This window comes from Pyrus communis, chromosome 12 (assembly GCF_963583255.1).
Source record: "Pyrus communis chromosome 12, drPyrComm1.1, whole genome shotgun sequence".
Classification (NCBI taxonomy): Eukaryota; Viridiplantae; Streptophyta; class Magnoliopsida; order Rosales; family Rosaceae; genus Pyrus; species Pyrus communis.
Window position 1 is genome coordinate 22,329,132 of NC_084814.1, and position 20,530 is coordinate 22,349,661.

At 37.2% G+C, this 20,530-nt stretch overlaps 3 protein-coding genes across 4 annotated transcripts; 2 read left to right on the forward strand and 1 right to left on the reverse strand.

The window, feature by feature from the left end:
• The first annotated feature begins 3,376 nt into the window (after nt 1-3,376).
• LOC137709895 (probable alpha,alpha-trehalose-phosphate synthase [UDP-forming] 10) lies at nt 3,377-8,714 on the forward strand. Of its 2 annotated transcripts, XM_068448875.1 has the most exons (5): nt 3,377-3,740; nt 3,949-4,001; nt 5,215-7,255; nt 7,360-7,633; nt 7,725-8,714. In XM_068448875.1, the coding sequence occupies exons 3-5, from the start codon at nt 5,268-5,270 to the stop codon at nt 8,064-8,066; spliced, it is 2,604 nt and encodes an 867-aa protein (XP_068304976.1). In that variant the 5' UTR covers nt 3,377-3,740; nt 3,949-4,001; nt 5,215-5,267; the 3' UTR covers nt 8,067-8,714. The 2 variants fall into 2 exon arrangements, with proteins under 2 accessions (XP_068304976.1, XP_068304977.1); XM_068448876.1 differs by lacking the exons at nt 3,377-3,740; nt 3,949-4,001 and adding an exon at nt 4,048-4,672.
• A 3,446-nt stretch (nt 8,715-12,160) lies between these two features.
• LOC137710184 (uncharacterized) lies at nt 12,161-12,586 on the forward strand. Its single transcript, XM_068449132.1, has one exon. The coding sequence runs from the start codon at nt 12,161-12,163 to the stop codon at nt 12,584-12,586; it is 426 nt and encodes a 141-aa protein (XP_068305233.1).
• A 5,524-nt stretch (nt 12,587-18,110) lies between these two features.
• LOC137711079 (RING-H2 finger protein ATL46-like) lies at nt 18,111-19,748 on the reverse strand. Its single transcript, XM_068450282.1, has one exon. The coding sequence runs from the start codon at nt 19,355-19,357 to the stop codon at nt 18,275-18,277; it is 1,083 nt and encodes a 360-aa protein (XP_068306383.1). The 5' UTR covers nt 19,358-19,748; the 3' UTR covers nt 18,111-18,274.
• Nucleotides 19,749-20,530: the final 782 nt, after the last annotated feature.

Sequence of the window (20,530 nt, forward strand, 5' to 3'; positions counted from 1 at the left end):
AAATAAAATTATTTTTTATTATTTTTATAATAAATAATAATATTTTAATAAAATGGACTAGGCTATTTTTTGTTAGGGGTGGAGATGCATTTGATCTATTACTGTTCATTGGGGTTTATTACTATTCACTGAATGGATAAATACACTGGGTGCTGACACATTTGTGTTAGGAGTAGAACTGCTCTAAGTACACATGTAGATAATATTTAGATACTTAAGAAATTTTTAATTTTTTACTTTTATTCAATCGAATCAATCATATTGGTGGGAAAATTGAATTTGGGATTACAGTCTTAAAGTTATTGGCAGATTCAGACAATGAGAACTCATTGCCACGAAAAGGATAAATCATATAACTACAAATAGGAGATATTAAATACCAGAAAGACATCACGGCCGATCTTGAGTTTTTTCAGTGCCCACAGCCAAATGCTCAAAATGTATATTTTGACAATGACAATAGACGAACATATATTAGGAAAATATTTAAAAAGTGCTTGAACTCATTGCCCTCGCATCATATTATATTACTTGAAGAAAAGACATACAATATATTATCAGTGCCGCTTGGGACTATGTCACTTTGGCAGAAAATTATCCTCTCTAGATCTACTTTGGAGGATCTTAGGGATCTTCATACCTTAACCGTTCATCTTATATCATACAATTAGTTTTCGTCAGGTACCATTTATGTTTAATTTTAAATAAAAAAAATCAAATTTTGTACTGTACAATATACGAAAAATGACTAACATCTGAAAATTCCTAAAATTCTCACCATTTGGATCGGATGGGATCCAAATCCCACTCTGGTTGCCTGGGTGGACGACTGGAGTGGGCCGATGGAACGTCGAAATCAGACTGTGCAGCTTGGGAAATTGCTTCGAAATTCAGGTTTATAGGTACAGCGATATACTTCCAAAAGAACAGATTAATGATCCCTTTAATTAATTAAAGTCTTAAGGCTTGGTACTTGGAGCTGATTTATGGTTCCTTTAAATCTTTAATTAATTAATTAAAGTGACGTACAGAAGCCAAAAGGCCATAGCAATTCAAAAAATTTTATTTTACATTCTTCATAAATGTATTTTTTTTAATTATAAAAAATTTAGTGTGCAAAATGAGATATTTAAAGTGCTAAAAACAATTTTCATACCTATATATGTGGAAAAAAAAAAATTTGATGCACTTTTTAATTTGAGCTATGGATAGGGACTCTGTTAGCGGGTAATGCTAGAAAGACCAAATTTGGAAAACCGAATGACATGAAAGTTGACTTAAGCGTTGATAAACGTGCTCATTCTTATTAATAACACATCATTTAGTTCCCAAATTTGATTTACAAATTTAATCTCTATAAGCCCGCCATGCAAAACATAACCACATCATATTATTGATAGAGTGTTTTAATGCTGTTGATAAGTAGAGAGGTATTTTAAGATTTTCACCAACAATGGAATTTTTTTGTTTTGCAAGCAACTCCAAAGGGTTGCAATCCTTTTGCCTCGTCGTGGTCTTTGAAGCTAAGAGATTTCTTGTTGGATTATATAATAATAGAGGTATGATATCCACACATTTTTTTTTACTTTTTACACACTTCTTATTGATTTATGTCGTTTAATCTTATTTAATTCATTCGATCAGATGGTCGAAAATTAAAAAAATATGTAAAAAGTAAAAATAGATGTGTGTATAGAACAACCCTACTAATGATACATGAATGTGACTAATTAAAAGGTCACTTCGTTGATTAAATATAGTGGTCACAATAGTGGTACTTTTCCGCACACGTTTCCAATTGTCCAATTAAAAAAAAATTTGACCCCAAACACTAGTTTTTGTGGGCCTATTTTATGTTTATCCGCATGCAAGGATTATTTTATCCCAACCCATCTTTTATTTGTTTTTTTAAGGTACCAAGGGATGGTCAAACTTTTATTTAAACACAAAACAACAACACAAAGTTGGTAAATGCAAACAACACTATGGGGGAAGGATAATATTGAAATTATAATTTTATTTACTTATTTAGGTTTGCCTTTTTGGTACCTAAAGAATTAGGTTTTTGGTTTTTTACCTACTATAACCATTGTATTACTTTGTAGGCCAAGCTAGTTTATCTAGGTAATGAGTCACGTCTCGCAATCTCGCAATCTGTAATTGACGAATTGAGTAATTTTGACTACTCATTTCAAATCTTATAGCCTCTACTAGACCATTCTGTTGGCCCAATTCATAAAAACTAAAGGTCCAAATCTATCTTTCTTTTGAATTATATAGATTACGCGGTCTGTTGATTTGGGACTGCAATATCTGAAAAGGTTTTGAATCCTCAAAAAAGAGAGATATATATATATATATATGTAGAGTTACTCAGTGAATGAATATCTATTTACAGAAATAGTTGGCAAACTAATTTGTGAATATATCCCCTTTTTGTATTCTTGTGTAAAGAGGTTTAATGGTGGGTTTGGTTATGGTTGACTAGCCTTTTGGATATATATGATGCCAACACACTCACACACACACATATATGGATTGTGAATTAGAATTTCCTCACATATGCACACAAATAAAGAGATTGAAAATAATTTATCAATGTTGATACAAAACAATATTTAATTATCAGATAATTTCACGTCTTAAACAAACGGAACCTATTTAATTTGTATAAGAGGAATGCTAGGTGGACTAGTTTTTTAAACTAAATTTGCAAATCATGTGATGTGTCACCAATAGAAATAAGCACGTTAATCAACGCTTAAGTAATAACTCAATCATCAACAACCACGTTATATAATTTATAAAATTTAGCCCTGAAAATTGATCTATCTAGCATTACCCGATAGATACATCATTGACATGTCAAACTAATTGAGGGTGGAATGTGAACATGATTATTATACCAAACTTTAAAGATATGGCATTAATTGGAGTTTAGCTGAAGTTAGGCGCAAGACATACGGATATGGTTCCATTATAGATAATGAATTGGAATCTATCATAGACAAACATTAAAAGAATTTTCTTCACGCTGATTTGAAAATACACGGTCTATAGTTTAATTGGTTAATTTTGAGAAGAATTTTCACACCCTTATTATTGCTTGGATTTAGAAAAATGTACAATGATCAATAATTTAAATTAACAATTAAGTAACGTAGCATGTTAAACTGACTCGCTGAATAAAAAGTGGAAAATTTTGGAGTAGGGGTAGATATGAAATAAAGATGAAAAGGAGGTGGCATTAGTGAAAGAAGAAAGGCACAACACAGGACTACAACGTAAGACCAACCAGGTATTTGCAATCCAACCATAACCATAGTCTCTCTCTCTCTATCTCTCTCTATCTCTATCTTGTTTATCTTGTTTCTCTCTCTAAATCTTTCCATATATATCTTCTTTTTTGACTTTCTACGCTTGTTAATCTGCCTTCCGAGGCTCCACGAGCTACCTTTGTTGAACGAAACAATTTAAGGCACTTACAACACAACCCCAAAACGGAGCTCCATCCAAATATTTCCGATAAATTTTTTTTTTTTTCTTAAATTATTAGTCAGTTTTGAAACCATTAAAAACTCTCACAAATCTTCACCGGTTTCCAACCTAACATACACCTCCTCTGAGGTCCCTTTCCCATATAAAAAAAATCAAACACGGCCTTACCTTCTCTCTCTCTTTTATCCATCTCTCTCTCTCTCTCTCTCTCTGCAAGCTCGTTCACAGCTCCGAGTTGTACAGTGAGTTTTCTTTTTTCTGGGTTGCTGATAATTTAAGGGAAATCAATACTCGTGCTTTTTTGGTTGTTGGGAGTTGGCTTTATGATTCAGTTTCTATGAAATGACACAGCTGTTTTTCTTCTATTTTCTCAGCAACCAAACGGAAACTTTCTTTCCCATTATTATTTGATTTGTCTTCAATCTCTAAATGCGTAAGTTGTTTTCGCAGGATATTCTCTCTTCACATAGCTTTGTTGTTGGATCAGTCCGACTTCATTTCAGGTTAATCTCTTTACTTCCAATCACCCCAGTTATGTTTGTTCGCATAGAAAATTTATATTTTAATCGAGAAAGATAAAATCTTTTGCTCAAAGGGTGTGTTATGCATCGAGTTAAATAATAAATAGATAAAAGTTTGAATCTTTAAGGTAAAATATTATCATGGTAATTATTAAATCGAAAAAAGTTTGAGTTTTAAGGTAGAATATTATCAAAATATACGTTTGTGAATTAAATCTGCTGAGAAAAATGGAGCAAAATTTGCAAAAGCTGCAGTGATAAGTAATGGTTTTTGGATTTTAATTTTTACTTGTTTTAGTTTGTTACGTGAGAATATGAATAATGATCGGAGATAAGGACGAATCCTTTGAATAATAGCCGAACCAGATATGTATTTGCATTTATTGGAAATTATTCCTTGCGTCCGTTATGTTTATACAGATAAGCTTGATGCAAATGAGGATATATATGTGTGTGTGTGTGTCTGTGCGAAGTTCATGTTTTATGGATACAATTTAAACTGCAACTTTTTTTTTATATTTCGGAAATAATTCGATTTCGCTGCTCTGAGAAGTTGATTTGAAGATTATTTTTGTTAATTGAAGATTTTAGAAACGGCTTAGGATGTGAAAAACACCATTGTTGCAGAATCTGCTTGTAAGTTTATAAACGAGGTATTTATTTGCATACATTTTAGTATATTGCTTCCATTTAGTATTTTTGTATTATATTTTTTTTTTAATTCTTTTTGTTGGTTTTCTGTATATGGGTTTGATTGATGATCTCTTCTTGTTGTTGGGTATGCTTTGATTTCTTGAATTTAGTTGGAATAGATAGCCAAGTCGGTTCGGCAGATTTGACTTTTTAAAATGTGCAGTGGTTGAAAAGTCTTGTAGGACTTGGAGCAAGTTCATGCTGTACTTTTTGTGAAATTAGATGCAAATGGTTTTACAAATCGCTCTGTAAGAATGGTGTTTTCATTACAAGTCTCTGCTCAATCTGCTAAGCTTTGTGATCTTCTTTGTCTAGAGATAGGGATCGGATGCTGCACCAATTACTAATAATTTTCTGTCCCGTGATAATTAATTGAATGTCTGTTCTTAAGCCTTTTCCGGATGCTGCTATGCCGGCTTCATCTTATAGTCATTATTTTGCATATTAGTCTTTTCCTGCATTTCTTATAGGTTCTTACTTTGCACAAAATTCTTGATTGTAGATTATTTAGAGCTCCAAGTCATTAAATTGGCGTAACAGCGCATAACCGCAATAATGTTCTCAAGATCTTGCATTAGTTTGTTGGAGTTGTCATCCGGGGACGTGTTGAATTTCCCTCAGACTCCTAGAAACCTCCCAAGGGTGATGACTCTTGAAGGAGTTATTCCTGATGTAAAAAGCAGTGACGGTGTTGATGAAGATATAAGTGTTCCTCCTTCGGAAATATGTGAGAAGAAGATCATTGTGGCGCATTTTCTTCCTCTACATGCTCAGAAGGATGCAAAATCTGGGAAATGGTACTTCAGTTTGGATGAGGATCCAGTTTTGTTGCAACTCAAAGATGGTTTTCCATCTGGTACTGTGGTTATATATGTCGGTTCTCTGAAGGTTGACATAGATGCAAGTGAGCAAGAAGAAGTTTCGCAGAAACTGCTGGAGGAGTTTAATTGTGTTCCGACATTCCTTCCTTCGGAGCTGCATAAGAAGTATTATCATGGGTTCTGTAAGCAATTTTTGTGGCCTCTCTTTCACTACATGCTGCCAATGTGTCCGGACCATAGTAATCGCTTTGAGCGGCAACTTTGGCAGGCATATGTTTCTGCAAACAAGATGTATGCCGATAAAGTTATGGAGGTGATCAATCCTGAAAATGATATTGTATGGGTTCACGACTATCACCTTATGCTTCTTCCAACATTTTTGAGAAGGCGTTTTACACGAGTTAAGCTTGGCTTTTTCCTCCACTCCCCTTTCCCCTCGTCAGAAATCTACAGGACCCTTCCTGTCCGAGATGAAATTCTGAGAGCACTGCTAAATGTAGATTTGATTGGATTCCACACGTTTGATTATGCTCGTCACTTTCTTTCTTGCTGTAGTAGAATGCTTGGTCTTGAATATGAATCTAAGCGGGGCTACATAGGACTTGAATATTTCGGCCGCACAGTGTACATTAAGATTCTGCCGGTGGGGATACACATGGGCCAACTTGAATCTGCGTTAAATCATCCCTCTTGTTCCATGAAGGCCAAAGAGATTCAAGAGCAGTTCAAGGGGAAGAAAATCATTGTTGGTGCCGATGACATGGACATATTTAAAGGCATCAGTCTGAAGTTGATGGCCATGGAACAACTTTTGATGCAGCACCCGGAGATGCGGGGGAAGGTAGTCCTGGTTCAAATTTTGAATCCTGCAAGAAGCACGGGGAAGGATGTTCAGGAAGCAAAAAGGGAAACATATTCAGTGACCAGAAGGATAAACCGAGTCTTTGGATTCCCAGGCTACGAACCAGTTGTTTTGATTGACCGTAGCGTTCCTTTTTATGAGAAGGCTGCCTATTATTCTTTGGCAGAATGCTGCATCATTAATGCTGTGAGGGATGGAATGAACCTGGTCCCCTACAAGTACATCATTTGCAGGCAGGGTAATCAAAAATTGGATAAAGCTATTGGAGTTGCCTCTGATTCCCCTCGTACAAGTACACTTGTTGTCTCAGAGTTCATAGGTTGCTCTCCATCTTTGAGTGGAGCTATCAGGGTGAACCCGTGGAACATTGAAGCTGTTGCTGATGCACTCAACGTGGCTCTCACAATGCCTGATTTGGAAAAGCAGTTGCGGCATGAGAAACATTTTAGGTATGTTAGCTCCCACGATGTGGCTTACTGGTCCCGCAGTTTTGTACAGGATTTGGAGCGAGCATGCAAAGATCACTACAGAAAACGTTGCTGGGGAATTGGTTTTGGTCTGAATTTCAGAATTTTGTCACTTTCTCCAAGTTTTAGGAAACTTTCAATTGACCATATCCTCTCTGCATATAAGAGGACAAACAGGAGGGCAATATTTTTGGATTATGATGGAACGATAATGCCTGAATCTTCCATTGTAAAGACCCCCAGTTCTGAAGTCATATCTGTTCTGAAGAACCTTTGCAGCGACCCCAAGAACACTGTGTTTATAGTGAGCGGAAGGGGTCAAAACTCACTTAGCGAATGGTTTGCTCAATGTGAGAATCTTGGTATAGCAGCTGAGCATGGATACTTCATGAGGTATGTTCTTACATGTGCATATAAATTTACTTATATACTTCATTGTGACTACTAGTTTTGTCTATTCTTGTGTTGATTCCGCATTCACTTCTATCATGTCACAGATGGAATAGCACGTCCAGCTGGGAAACCAGTTCCTTAGCCATAGATCTTGATTGGAAGCAAATTGCAGAACCTGTGATGAAGTTATATACAGAAGCGACTGATGGCTCCTACATAGAGAGCAAGGAGAGCGCCTTGGTTTGGCACCATCTAGATGCTGATCCTGATTTTGGATCGTGCCAGGCCATGGAGTTGCTGGATCATCTTGAAAATGTACTTGCGAATGAGCCTGTAGTTGTTAAAAAGGGCCAGCATATTGTCGAAGTAAAGCCACAGGTATATACGTTCTCAATGTTCTTTCCTCACTTTTGCATTTCTCTGTTTGTATTGTGGCCTAAAGGATGTCTTGTGGCTTCTTAAACTGCAGGGAGTTACTAAAGGTTTAGTTGCACAGAAAGTTCTTTCCACGATGATCGGTAATGGGAATGCGCCAGATTTTGTGCTGTGCATCGGGGATGATAGATCAGACGAGGACATGTTTGAAAGCATATCGGGCACAAGCTGCACAACGTATAGTTCATCTCAAGTTGCAGCTCCTGAGATCTTTGCATGCACTGTCGGACAAAAACCTAGTAAAGCCAGGTACTACCTTGATGATACAGCGGATGTCGTCACATTGCTTAAAGGCCTGACAACCGATTCAAGTCTCAAGCCAAGGTGCGGTGGGGAAATTCAAGTCCCGTTCGAGAATATTATCTTAGATGAATGAGCTGCCACTGTTCATCAACGTGCCTAGGGTAGTGAAGAACATCGACGGATGCTTTTCTTCTGATGATACAAGTACACACAAAGGAATCGCGGATTAACTCTTTATGCTTTGATACACTAACCTATTCTTTGCATGGTGGAAAGCCGGACATGATGCTGCTCTGGGTGTTTCTTTCAAAGAGAACGATGATCACAAAAGGATTACTGCGGATTTGAAGATGTCAATGGTTGCATATGGATTATGCGGTGGCGATGTCAACGAGGAGAAATTCTTCAGTGTGTTGGGAACATGGTCCAGTATACGAAGTGTAAGACGATAATTGGTTGGAAACTTAGAAAACGAAAATTTCCAACTAATTATATTATGTCCCTTGATGTACCAGGTCGTGTTTCCAGCATACTGAAAAATTTCTCGTCAACTAGATGGGATTTACCTTCGTAGTTCACAGGTTAAAACTTGTTTTCTATTTCATCAATAGTAGTTTTTACATATAGATACAAGGGGCATCATTTGTTTGTAAATTTGAAGTGGCTTTGTACTTGCATGATACTCGATTCTTTTCTTTGTGAATTCATAGTTTTTACTGCAAGTTGTCTCTGGCAAATACACCTCACGTTCTGAACGGATATGGAAGTGAGTAAATTATAATTTACAGTCCCAAATTACACTTGTAGTTTATGTCGTTTTTAGGAGCTTTCACAGGAAATGAAGTCATCCAGTTCGGAGCGGGAAGCATGCATTCAGGCTGTGTAGTTTCATGTGTGACTGCACAATTACGTGAATCCGACAAATCTGACGAGGGAATACTAGAATTTGCCCTCCACTTGATTACCGCTTGACAAAAGCGCCAATTTTGCCAAATTTCATTTTTTTTCCTTGATTGAAATCTTAAACAAAACAACGGGACTTCAATTCGTCGTAGAGGGCTAGTAGAAATTGCCTCTTGTTATATTCTTCTTTGGTATATGCTGCATCATATTACTAAAGTGTTTAGATTTTTGCTTTTTACTTAATGAACTATGTTTTTCAATACTCGAAAGTTTGAGTAGTGAGCAAGTCGAGTAATACAAGCTAAAGTTAGAATTTAAATAAGCAGGCGCTTATCGTGGAGCACCGTAGTCTCTCTTAAAACCACTATTGGATTGCTCGAACACCGGAAATGCTTGTTTTGGAAGTGCACTGGTTCTGATCTTACCTTACCTGATTATGTATAGTGGACACATATTATGATACAACTTTGTTTGAGCTGTTCTTGATCCCACCGCCCCCCCACGCGCGCCGGTGGGGTGGTGGAGTATCAAAAAGTGATTATCATGGCCTAGGTCTAGCATCACGAAAGACTTGACGCAAAACAAAGTGCAATGACGTTTTATGATTTATATAACCAGTCGAATTATGCATTGTTGTTGTTGTTTACTTAACCACTAAGTGTCATGCCGGTACATCTTTTTCCGATAAAATCTGTGCTACTGCTGCATCAACTCCGGCGCGAAGTGACTGGATTGATTCAGTTGTGTAGTTTCTCCATGTTCTTTCCGTGTTCATGCATTTTCTTCATACCTTTTCGGCTCCAAATCTCTTATGATTCACAGGCTTGGAAAATGTGATGGATTGGAAGTTAGAGATCATCAGAGTTGACTTTTAGCCTTTATAGCCTTTCACGCACCTGTTCGCATAAGATTTTTCGTACTTTGAATATGTCGTATGTGTCATAATATTTTTGATTCCCTCTGGTCGTTTTAAGCTAAGAGGCTTTACTGATGTCGTTTTCAGTTGGCCTCAGTGGCCAATTTGTCCTTCTCCATAAGCTTTACCTCAAATTCTCTCAACCAATATGGTTGGTGCCAATGTGTTTACTTTTTTCCTACTCTCATGTTCCTAAATATAAACTTTTACTCAAAAATCAAAGACCTTAAACAAATAATACAGAGGCACTAAATTGCGGTACATGTACGGTTTATTGTTTGTTGAGTGACAAAAAAGTTTGGGGACAACAGACTGATCAACTAAATGATCGGACGCTCACAAAGAAATGAGCCCTATTGTATTTAGTTATATACTCGCCTCTGTAAGACTAGCGTCCTAAAGTTTCTTTTAGTTTAACAGGCCCCAGAGTTATTTTCTTTGCTAAAGATTTATAACCAGCTATTTAGTATTAGATTTAGTGGTATTTTTTCTTCACTTTTAAGTGAAGAGGAGTATTATGTTTGAATCCCGAGAATGGAGAGTTCACAACCAATTTATTTCTTCACTCCTTAGACGATCTCCAACCTATTTAAGTCAGAAAATTTTAAGTCATAAGCCAGAAACTATTTTTCTCCTCCAACCTTTGTGGCTTAAAATGTTAGCTCGTGAAGATTAAATAATGATTTTGGCCTAACTTTTTGTTTTCAGTAACTTTTTTTTAAAATAAAATTTATGTAGATTATCTTAATTTGTTTTTATGAACATTTTAGTCTAAAAATATTTAAATTTCGATAAGTAACTAAAAATCATACAAATACATAGGTACTTATAAAGTTTCAAGTTAAATTTGATTTAAATAATTTTCTTAAATTATTTTAGACGTTAGATTTAATTTTGGGCTGTCAAATCTTTTTTTTTTTTACTATTATATTTGATCTCATTTTATCATAACCGTTAGATTATAAGTAAAAACAAAAAAAAATGTTTGAAATATAATAGTTTGGTGGACCCAGAATAATTTAAGCCATGCTTAAATCATGGGGAGAATCTAGCCCAGAAATTTATTTTCTCCCCATGACTTATTTTAGCCCATGACTGAAGATGGTTTGGAAGGGTTTTAAAACTTATATTTGAAGCTTTATACCATGGCTTGGAGATGATCTTAGTGTAAATATGTTGTCGTATTCAAGAGGTTAATAACCATATTAATTTAGAAATTAACTAGAATACATACACGTATTCTACACGCTCATCATAATACTAAAACGGAAAGAATAAAAGGATGAAGAACAAAAAAAGGTAGAATGATTGGTCTATGGCAGCACTGGAATTGATCATGCCTAATCACTACCGTTCATCTTTTTTTTTTGTTTTTAATCTAAGTTTCTCGTCAGTTCACCTAATTGGGACCCACACGTTCCTACCCCAAGCGTCACCTACAACAGCATCATTCTTGTTTATTACTTAAGAAAGAGACAGAATTTCTACTCAAAGCTCTGGGAATTTCTACTTAAAATTTTTTGCGTGCGAATCATAGAATTTTGAGATTATAAATTGTTCATATTATAAATCACAATATAAAGATATCTTTGCAACTTGATGAGAAACTTAAGGTAAGACATGAGCATCTCTAGCTTTTGCAGAGTCGCTCATTGAATAGCTTTTATGAAAGAAGATTGAGCTAGTCCTAAAGCCGAAAGACGAAGGCATCAAGGCAAAAGGAACAAAAATTGATTGTTACACGACTTATCAATTTAACCAGCTAGCCTTGGAAACGATTTCCTTTGGTTGCTATCCCTCACTCTTGAAGGATTGAATTTGGTGGAATCATCTACGGTCGTTTAGTCAATCGATTGTAATAAATGCATAGATGGTTTTCGTAATATTTTCACCAATTCGTTCATCTATTTTTATACAGTTCGATGACTAAATAAACTTAATTTTAATTAACTTTTTATAAAAGCAATCTTTATCAAATAATTTATAATATGAATCATAATATAAAATTCTATAAATCTATTAGTTTTATAGGATTTCACTTTCATTCTAAGTAAGCATGAACATTTTTTCCCCATTTATGCCCGTAAGTTAGGTTACTCCACTCTTAAACATATAATAGTTGATAATTATCGTTACGTCAAATCAGATTGAAAAAAAATCATAATGGTTAAGGCACAACTGGAAAAAATCATAATGGTAAGGCACAACTGGAACCTCACCACACGACAGGTCGTTCCGTGCACAGAAAAGTCAGAATGGTCACCGGCAGTCCCCGGTCACCTCATGCTTCCGTTACAAACTTCCGTTTCTCAACGGCGCCTGTATAAACACCCCGTTTCGCAGAGAGCGACGAAATTTCTCAATTGGGGGTTTTCCAAAGCCCCTCTCTCTCTCTCTCTTCGATAGTCATGGAGGACATTGACATGGAGTCAATAGGCCATGGAGGAACAAGTTCGCGCTGCTGCTTCTGTCTTCCGTCGTCGTGGTCGCGGATGCGGACCTTCCAAAACGACGAACGGTGGTGGTCCCGAGGCATCAGAGCCTTGTACAAGCTTCGAGAGTGGTCCGAGATCGTCGCCGGCCCCAGGTGGAAGACTTTCATCCGCCGATTCAACAGAAGCAGAAGCATAGGCCGTGGTGCCGGCGCCGGCAATTACGGGAAATTCCAATACGATCCCTTGAGTTACGCTCTGAACTTCGACGAGGGCCCGGTCGACGAAGACGACGAAGTCGTGGGGTTCCGGAATTTCTCGGTCCGGTACGCCTCGTTTCATCAACAGGCAAAGTCCGGGGGTTTGACGGAATCGGGCACAGACGTGGCGGTGTACGGGTGAAGAAATTGCGCCGCGACGGCTATCGTGCGCCCCGGGGGGGATGTTTTGTGAAAATCTATGATTTAGCTGGAATGGCTAGTGAGTGACCTGGCTCGGAAGATGGAAAGTTTGACCGTGACGTTGACGTGGCGCCGCCGTTTTTTATTTATCGTTTTGGTTGATCTCGTTGTAGTATTTTATTTATTTATTTATTTTGTTTTGTATGGACTGTGGTTGTTGCTGGGGAAGGTAGATTATCTACCCTCCTGTTTGGACGATCTTTCTATCTTTTTCTATTTGTGTGATTACGGTTAAAATACGTTAATATTTTATATTTTTATTATTTTTTATCTTATTATCTCTATAAAAAAATTAATATAAAATATTAACATAGTTTAACCATGATCGTATAAAATAAGAGAGAATGAGAATGTCATCCAAATGAGGGCAGATAATCTGCCTCCGTTGCTGGGTGTATAGAATTGTCAGATACTATGAAGGATTGTCAAATTAATATGAAACCGGTTGATGAATATTGTGCAGATTTTGGAGGATTTCCTAGAAATTAATAAATATTTTTTATATTATTGTTTTGCAATTTTGCTAAATACAAATTAATTTTATTATTAGAGGACAAGACTACTTTTCCTGGCATTGTAATTTAGTGTCAACTTGCTTGCTAAAAAATAAAAAAATAAATAATGTCGCTTTTCTAAAATAGCCCTAGTTTGGGATTAGTGATTTAAAAAAAAAATGGATATCAAAAAAAATTGGGGGAGTTATTGATATTTGTTAAACTCTCTAAATCAGCTTTATTTCAAAGTTTTGGATGAAAATAAGTCCAAATCCTAAAGCTGCAAATAGCAGCTTCCAAAAACCAGCTTATTGAAAAACACGGATGAACAGTAAATTCTTTAATGAATTTTTCAATAACCCCGAAATTGCCCTCCTTTCCTCACACTTTTAGCACCCCTCTCGCATTCAACACGCTCTCGCAAAGCCCGAATCAGAAAGCTTCAATCCCAGTGATCTCTCTCGTTCTCCAGGTCGCGTTCTCCGGCTCGCGTCCGTCTTCTGGTAAGCTTCTCTTGTCTAAAATTTCGTTATTTATTTGTTTGGATTTTTAAATTTGGGAATGGGAGAGTGATTATGCTGGGTTCTTATTGCATTTTGTGTTTGTCTGCCAGCTCCTCCTTCTTCAACCTCAGGTTTCAACCCTGGGTATGTTGTTTCTCTCACACTTTGATCTATTTCTTCGTGCGTTGATCTATTGCTTTTTTTAAAAATTTTCATGTTTTTCTCTCAGTTGGGTTGCCTTAATTTTTGCGCCAAATTGGAAAGATTCTTGCTTTTGGGCTGTTTTTAAGGTTATTGGTGTTCTGGGCTTTAGCAGACATCAAACTATTTTGCTGTATTTATTGTGTTTGGATTATTCAATGGCTCTGTCGGTTGCCACTTTCCATTGTACTAGGAAAAGTGCGAGGCGGCTTTGTGTTTGACAATGTTGTATTCTGGGCATTAATTATATTGCAGCACTCATAGGACTATGTCAATCAAAGAACCATCTTAATACATGGGATGGGACCTAACCTTGTACTATTTGCATTAATTAAGTGTATAAAGGTTGAAACTTGAACGAGTGATACAACTACATGTTCAACATTAGGAATGTTTAGGTTTTAGATGAATTCTTTTTGGCATTTTGAAGATTGTAATCATATTGGTGGAAAAAGGCAATAACTTGACGATTCTAATCACGAATTTTACACCCATTCATCTCTTGTACACGAGAAAGTTGATTGAATCTGGATTATCTATATGCTCTATAGTTTTAGTATGAAACTGGGAGATGGAGATTCTAGAGTAAACTCTTGTCCTTATACGTATACAATGTCTCGTTGTAGTATTTTATTTTATTTTTTATTTTTTTTGTTTGAGATTGTGGCTGTTGCTGGGTTTATAGAATTGTCAGATACTATGAAGGATTGTCCAATTAACATGAAACCGGTTGATGAATATCGTGCAGATTTTGGAGGATTTCCTAGAAATTAATAAATATTTTTATATTATCGTTTTGCAATTTTGATAAATACAAATTAAATTTATTATTAGAGGACAAGACTGCTTTTCCTGGCATTGTAATTTAGTGTCAACTTGTTTGCAAAAAAAGAAAAAAAAAAGTGTTGCTTTTCTAAACAGTCAAAACTAATCGGATCAGTGTATGTTTTTAATAACTTTACGAGGAATGCTAGTTATATTTTCCGCTTATCGTCTTTGGTTTGCTTTTGCACTTATTAACTATCATGTGGACTTCACACACTCAAAACAAGGTTTTTAAAGAGTAATGCGACATGTGAAACTCAATGGGATCTCTGTCAACTTATGTTTTTTTGCACAATGTTTTATAATGTTATTACGAAAATTTACATTAGATTGTGCGGTGGGGCACACCAACATATGTGAATCACATTTCTATTAGAGAGATACAAATACGGTATGAAAAATGTTGTAAGAGTAGCATTTTTGGTTTTTAAGGTTTTAATACCTTACTAAACTCACTATTATTATTTCACTTTTACCTCTACCAAAACCCCTTTTTACCTTTCTTCCTTTGTTAAAAATTTTCGACACCCAAACTTCTGGTCCATAGTTTTCTCTGCCGCCCTAAAGAATAGCCCAATTTGCTGATTTTTTGGTCCATTAGAATTAGGCAAATCCCCAATAAATGGAAAAAAAAATAAAAAATATCGCCTCCGCAATTAAATTGAATTGCTGCTTTCCTTATTATCATCTATATTTTAAATTTATATTTTTTTGTATGAATTTATTTTCCAATGGAAAAGCAAATGGTTTAGAATTAAGAGGTTTGTTTACTTTGTGGTAGTAAAAATCAACCGTCTTCAGTCTTGACGGATTTGTACGTATAAAACAATTAGTACATTCGATCAACGACCAAAGCCTCACGCACCCATGGGGAGGGGAGGTTAGCCAATGGATCTACTGCCTAAGTTAGTTTTCTTTGAAAATAGTGTGTGTTTAGGGCATGTATGCGTAAAAGCTTAACAAAATTTGGTGGAGATGAAGGTATATATAGGAAGAGGTGGTCGGCCGTGGGTGTAGGGGTTTGCCCTCCGCATGAGGCTTCCTATTGGTCAAGTTATGTCATTCGTAGGATGCGCAAGGAAAAAAAATTCAAGATATTAATTAGGAGATAATATCTTGGAATGATGATGGGAATATCCTTAATTAATGGTGATAGGGATTCTTACTTGATGGAGAAAATTGTAGCAAATTGTCTCTCAACTCATCAAAACGTGCATCTATGGTCCTTTTCGTCAACTCAGTCAGAATTCCTTCAAATTGAGTCATGTTGGAAGGACCATTGTTACAATTATGTTAGAGTTGAGGGACTATTTCTCTAATTGGGTCAAAGTTGAGAGACCATTGCTACCATATTTCTCATTTCGTTTTCCATCTTTGCCTCTTGATTCAGCCTCACGTGTGTAGCACGTGACTCATTTTGACGGAAATTCTAACGGAGTTAACGAAAAAAGACTATAGCTGCATATTTTGAAAAATTAAGAGACTAATGGTCATAGATTTTCAGTTGAGTGACCATTACTCCAATTAGGTTAAAGTTGAGGGATCATTGCTACAATTTCCTCTACTCGATGTGTTGGTCTTCATTTAGGATTGTATTAAAGATTGGATTTGGTAGTAAATCCTTATCTTTAATACCTTTGACTTTTTAACTCTACGAGTTGGGAACTGTTGTAGTCTGCGTCCTGAACTTTCAGGAATACTAAGCTATGTGTGAGGACGTTTGAGAGCCCTACCCATTTAATGAAGACAATCTTACATTTCTAAAGTAAAAGTCCACTTATCGCCTTGTGGATTTTGGAGATTATTTTTTGCTCCACATATTCCATTTATGAACTAGAAAGCACGAGTGAAAAAAAGAGGCTGAGTTGGGTAAATTTAGAGAAAATTGAAGGCTATATGAAAAAAACTAGTGGAAACAAAAATTGCAGGAGAAGTGGGTGACGAACAGGTGAAGGATTTGATGGGGCTGGTGGCCGCCATGGCAGATCATTTTCAGAGGAAGCAAAGAAACGAGAGTTAGAACCGAGTGGGTGAGCCATGCTCCTAATTTTCATTTTATATTTTGTTCAATTTATTTGTATTTTCGCCAGACTTTTATGTCAAATATCACCCACCACAATCCATGGAAAGCTAAGGCAGTGCGCGTCTTCTCGGAAATACAGTGGGGGATAAGTTACATGGTACCAAGCCGACGCCATTTTGTAATGCTCACCACCTTTGCAGTTACACCCTCGAACCACCCCTCAGCTTCTTTCTCTAGGTTCTCAAATGTCAGCGATATCTGATCCTTCATATCTTCATATCTCCTGTTATCACGTTGCAGATATGCTGCATGATGTCGAAGCCGCGTGACTTCCAGTTCTGGTGATCAATGCTGATTTCGACGGCAAAGACTGAGTCATGGCCGAGTTTCGACTCGAAAAAATTTAGGAGCTCTTGGGCTGTGACTGTTTTTGGGGAATGTTCGTGTCTCGAGGCTCGAGCTGTGGATCGCTCAGCCACCCCATTTCTAGAGAGAGAAAGAGAACGACGGAGAGAGGACTCGGATACTGACTGGCTGTGAGAGAAATAGAGGGAAAAGGAAGGCGGAGGGGGAGGGGGAGAAAAACGACTCGCTTCAAGGAAATAAATAAAATCTGGGCCTTGCTTGTATATAGCCCAAAAACTTCAAACCAAACATAAGGGTAGCCCATTGATTTTTCCAGAAGCTTTTCCGCAGCGATTATGTTATGCATATGAATGGTGTAATGTTTAATTAATATTCTCATTGCGTATGATTAGTATAGCATGAGATGCTTGACAAAATGCCTCAACGAGGACGAGGCTGAGTAGAAGCGAGAGTATGCAGTATGGCTACTATGGGACGAGAGGCTTGACAAAATACCTTAGAGAGGGCGAGAGACGGTAGGTAGCCAACAACAACTAGGCAAAGTATCGAGCGAGCTTCATCTTGTCCTTAGGAAGGAAAAGTCTTGGATATATGCTCATATCATCTTTGCAAATTGCAACAACCGAAAAACATTCTTGGACTCGTTTATCGATTGCAAACACTTTCCTTTCCATGTGTATATAATCCCCATGGAAAGCATATAGTTACAGAACAATAAGGTTTCTGTACCATTTTCCTGAGGTTTTTTGTCCATTCGACAGAAAATGATGAATTCGATACCATTTTCCCCATAAAAAAGGGAAAACGAATCACCTTCGGCTATGTGCTTCTCGCGATCTTTTTGAAAAGTGCTTCTTGATCACGATTAGATTGCTGCAGAATGAAGTAGCAAAAGCACTGATCATCTGCCTCTTTCTTGTGTTTGATACTTTGATTATGGTCTATGTGCATGTTTCTTGCTTATGAAGAAAGGGCTCTTGCTTTCGAAAAGAAACGCTTTTCTCAATTGCTAAAGAAATGAGGCTTTAGTTTTCAGATTATGCAAGTCCCGTTTTCTGTATCCTGGTCTGGAATCCAAACACTTAGAAACTGGTACAAATTCCCAACACCGCTACTGAACAAAACCCTTGCTAAATTTAACTTACAATTAAGCATTCGTTGTACAACGAGATGGCGAAAATCGTAACTACTACCAGTACTAAGCTTAATTGCACATTTCATGTTTCAGCATTGATGGGAGAAATTACACGAAAAGGAGGCAAACCGGTTTGAGCATTCGAAGAACCCGGGAATCTGTTCTTTGCAGACCAAAGCCAAATCTTCGAAACTGAGAAGCTCTCACCTTTATGCCTGCCACTGATTTTCTTCCCCTCCAAATTCCCAGTAACTGAGAAGCTCCCATTACCAACTCCCTCTTTGGCAAGCTTGGCATCACAATCATGGGACAATGCGATTTGCAGATTTGAATCGCCGACCACATACTGATATGCACCCATTGAGTAACATCTCCTAGCATCCAAATTACACCTACTGCTCTCCCCCACTTTCCCTCCACTTTCTCCACCTTCATTCAAGCTTTTGAACTTCCCAAGCCTCACAGAAAAAACCCTCTTTTCACCAACACTTTCCTCCATAACCGAAACTTTCCGACCGCTCGAACACATGTTCTCCCCATCACTCACAACTGCATTTGACGTCTCCCTAGAACCACCGGAATCGAACACCGGATTCTCCAACAAAATCCCAGACCCCAAAAGGGTTCCTCTACAAAGGGGGCACGTCGAATTCGAAAGAAGCCAAGTGTCAATGCAATCAATGTGGAAAGCATGGCCACACACAGGAAGCAACCTCAGCTTGTCCTGGTCAGAAAACTCACACAGACAAACTGCACAATCAAATGGCTCCTCCTTTGAACCAACAATGTCTTTGCAGAAGAACACAGGGAGAGAATCAATGGCGGCTTGATCGAGGCCCGAATCGTGAAGCCGAAAGAGCTGCTGAAGCTGCCTTTGGATAGCTCGAGAGCCAGAGGTTTCCGGGTATCTATTGGAATGGAAGATTGAGGAGGAAGATGACCTTTTTGTGAGACATCTCCAAAGCAAATGAGCAAACCCATAGATGAAAAACATAACAGCTACAATTACTATAACTAGAAGAAGCACTGGACTGATACTGGCAATAGATGAAGATGAAGAAGAAGAAGAAGAAGAAGAAGATGGAATTGGTGGGGATATCAATAAGGGGGGTGGATATATCAAATTACCATATTTTTGCTCCAATCCATGGAGTTTTCTAGACATTTTAGGAGATGGGTTTTGCTCAAAACAAAGTACTCTTTCTGGGTTCCTCAGATTAGACGCTGGAAAGGGTGAGCAAAGTACTCACACCTAGACGTACGAATGCAATGCAGACCAGAAACCTAATCAAATTAATTACTCATATGTGTGAAGAGATAATGTTGTTTTGTGGAAAATTGAGAGGTTTAAAATTGGTTGTCGAAGAATTATTGAGGTGGTAGAATTGGAAAGGACCTACCTTTGGATGTGGAGGGTGCGAATGGAGACCAGAACTAGAAACTGATGAGGGTCTTTGGTTGGTGATGATGGGGTCTGGACGGTCTGATTTGAATCCTTTTTGCGCCACAGAAGTGTCAGAAGGAAGACTTGCAGAGTGATGCGTGAAGTGTGTTGTCGAGAATGAAAACGCCATAGGCTCTTTTAGCCCATTGTGATGAACTTTCAATTTTTCTTGAGCAACTACAATATTTAACTCTTGGATATGATTTAAGTTTAGGGTGTTGGATCAAATCTAATCGTTAAATGTGTTATGTATTGGTAACTTGGTATCGAGTTTCGGTAGGTACTTATGAAAAATTTGAGTTTAAGTTATTAGCTTAATTCCAACGGCTAAATATGTGTTCGCAATGAATATCTGTAAGTACTAAAAAAAAATCAAAGTCTACAAAGCCTAGAATCACAGGACTAACAACCGAAAAATTCTTGGATGAAGAAGCCCGACCACATCTTTCTTGCGAAAATCTCTCTTTCTTGTGAGATCGCACAAAGACGAGGTTGGGCCTCTTGTCCAAAATTTTCTTTTAGTAGCTTACAGTTTTCCATAATGCAATACTTATATGAAATAAAATTTTATCCTCTATCTCTCATCACGTGACATGCGATTTGCGATAGCTAAGTTTTTCTCTATAAATTACTAAGCTGATGAACTAAAACTGTAGGGCATCATCCCAGACAAACCTAAGAAAAGCATTAGACTTGTCTCCCTCGTATGTATGGTGATATAGACCTATATGCCACATACATTTGAAAAGCTGAAGGAGGTCCATCAACCACTCGGTTTTGATTGTCCAAAAGTGACCAGTGTGACTTCTTTTTCCTCACGATTAATCATAATTATTATCCTCAACCCATCAATGATGATAATCCTCCCTGCTAATCAGGCAATTTTCCATCAAT

Bases quoted from the DNA above. Each gene is read 5' to 3' on its own strand.
- LOC137709895 (XM_068448875.1), top strand. From the start codon at position 5,268: ATGTTCTCAAGATCTTGCATTAGTTTGTTGGAGTTGTCATCCGGGGAC. The intron at 7,256-7,359 runs GTATGTTCTTAC...ATCATGTCACAG, and splicing joins GAGCATGGATACTTCATGAG to ATGGAATAGCACGTCCAGCT. The intron at 7,634-7,724 runs GTATATACGTTC...CTTAAACTGCAG, and splicing joins TTGTCGAAGTAAAGCCACAG to GGAGTTACTAAAGGTTTAGT.
- LOC137710184 (XM_068449132.1), top strand. From the start codon at position 12,161: ATGGAGGACATTGACATGGAGTCAATAGGCCATGGAGGAACAAGTTCG.
- LOC137711079 (XM_068450282.1), bottom strand. From the start codon at position 19,357: ATGTCTAGAAAACTCCATGGATTGGAGCAAAAATATGGTAATTTGATA.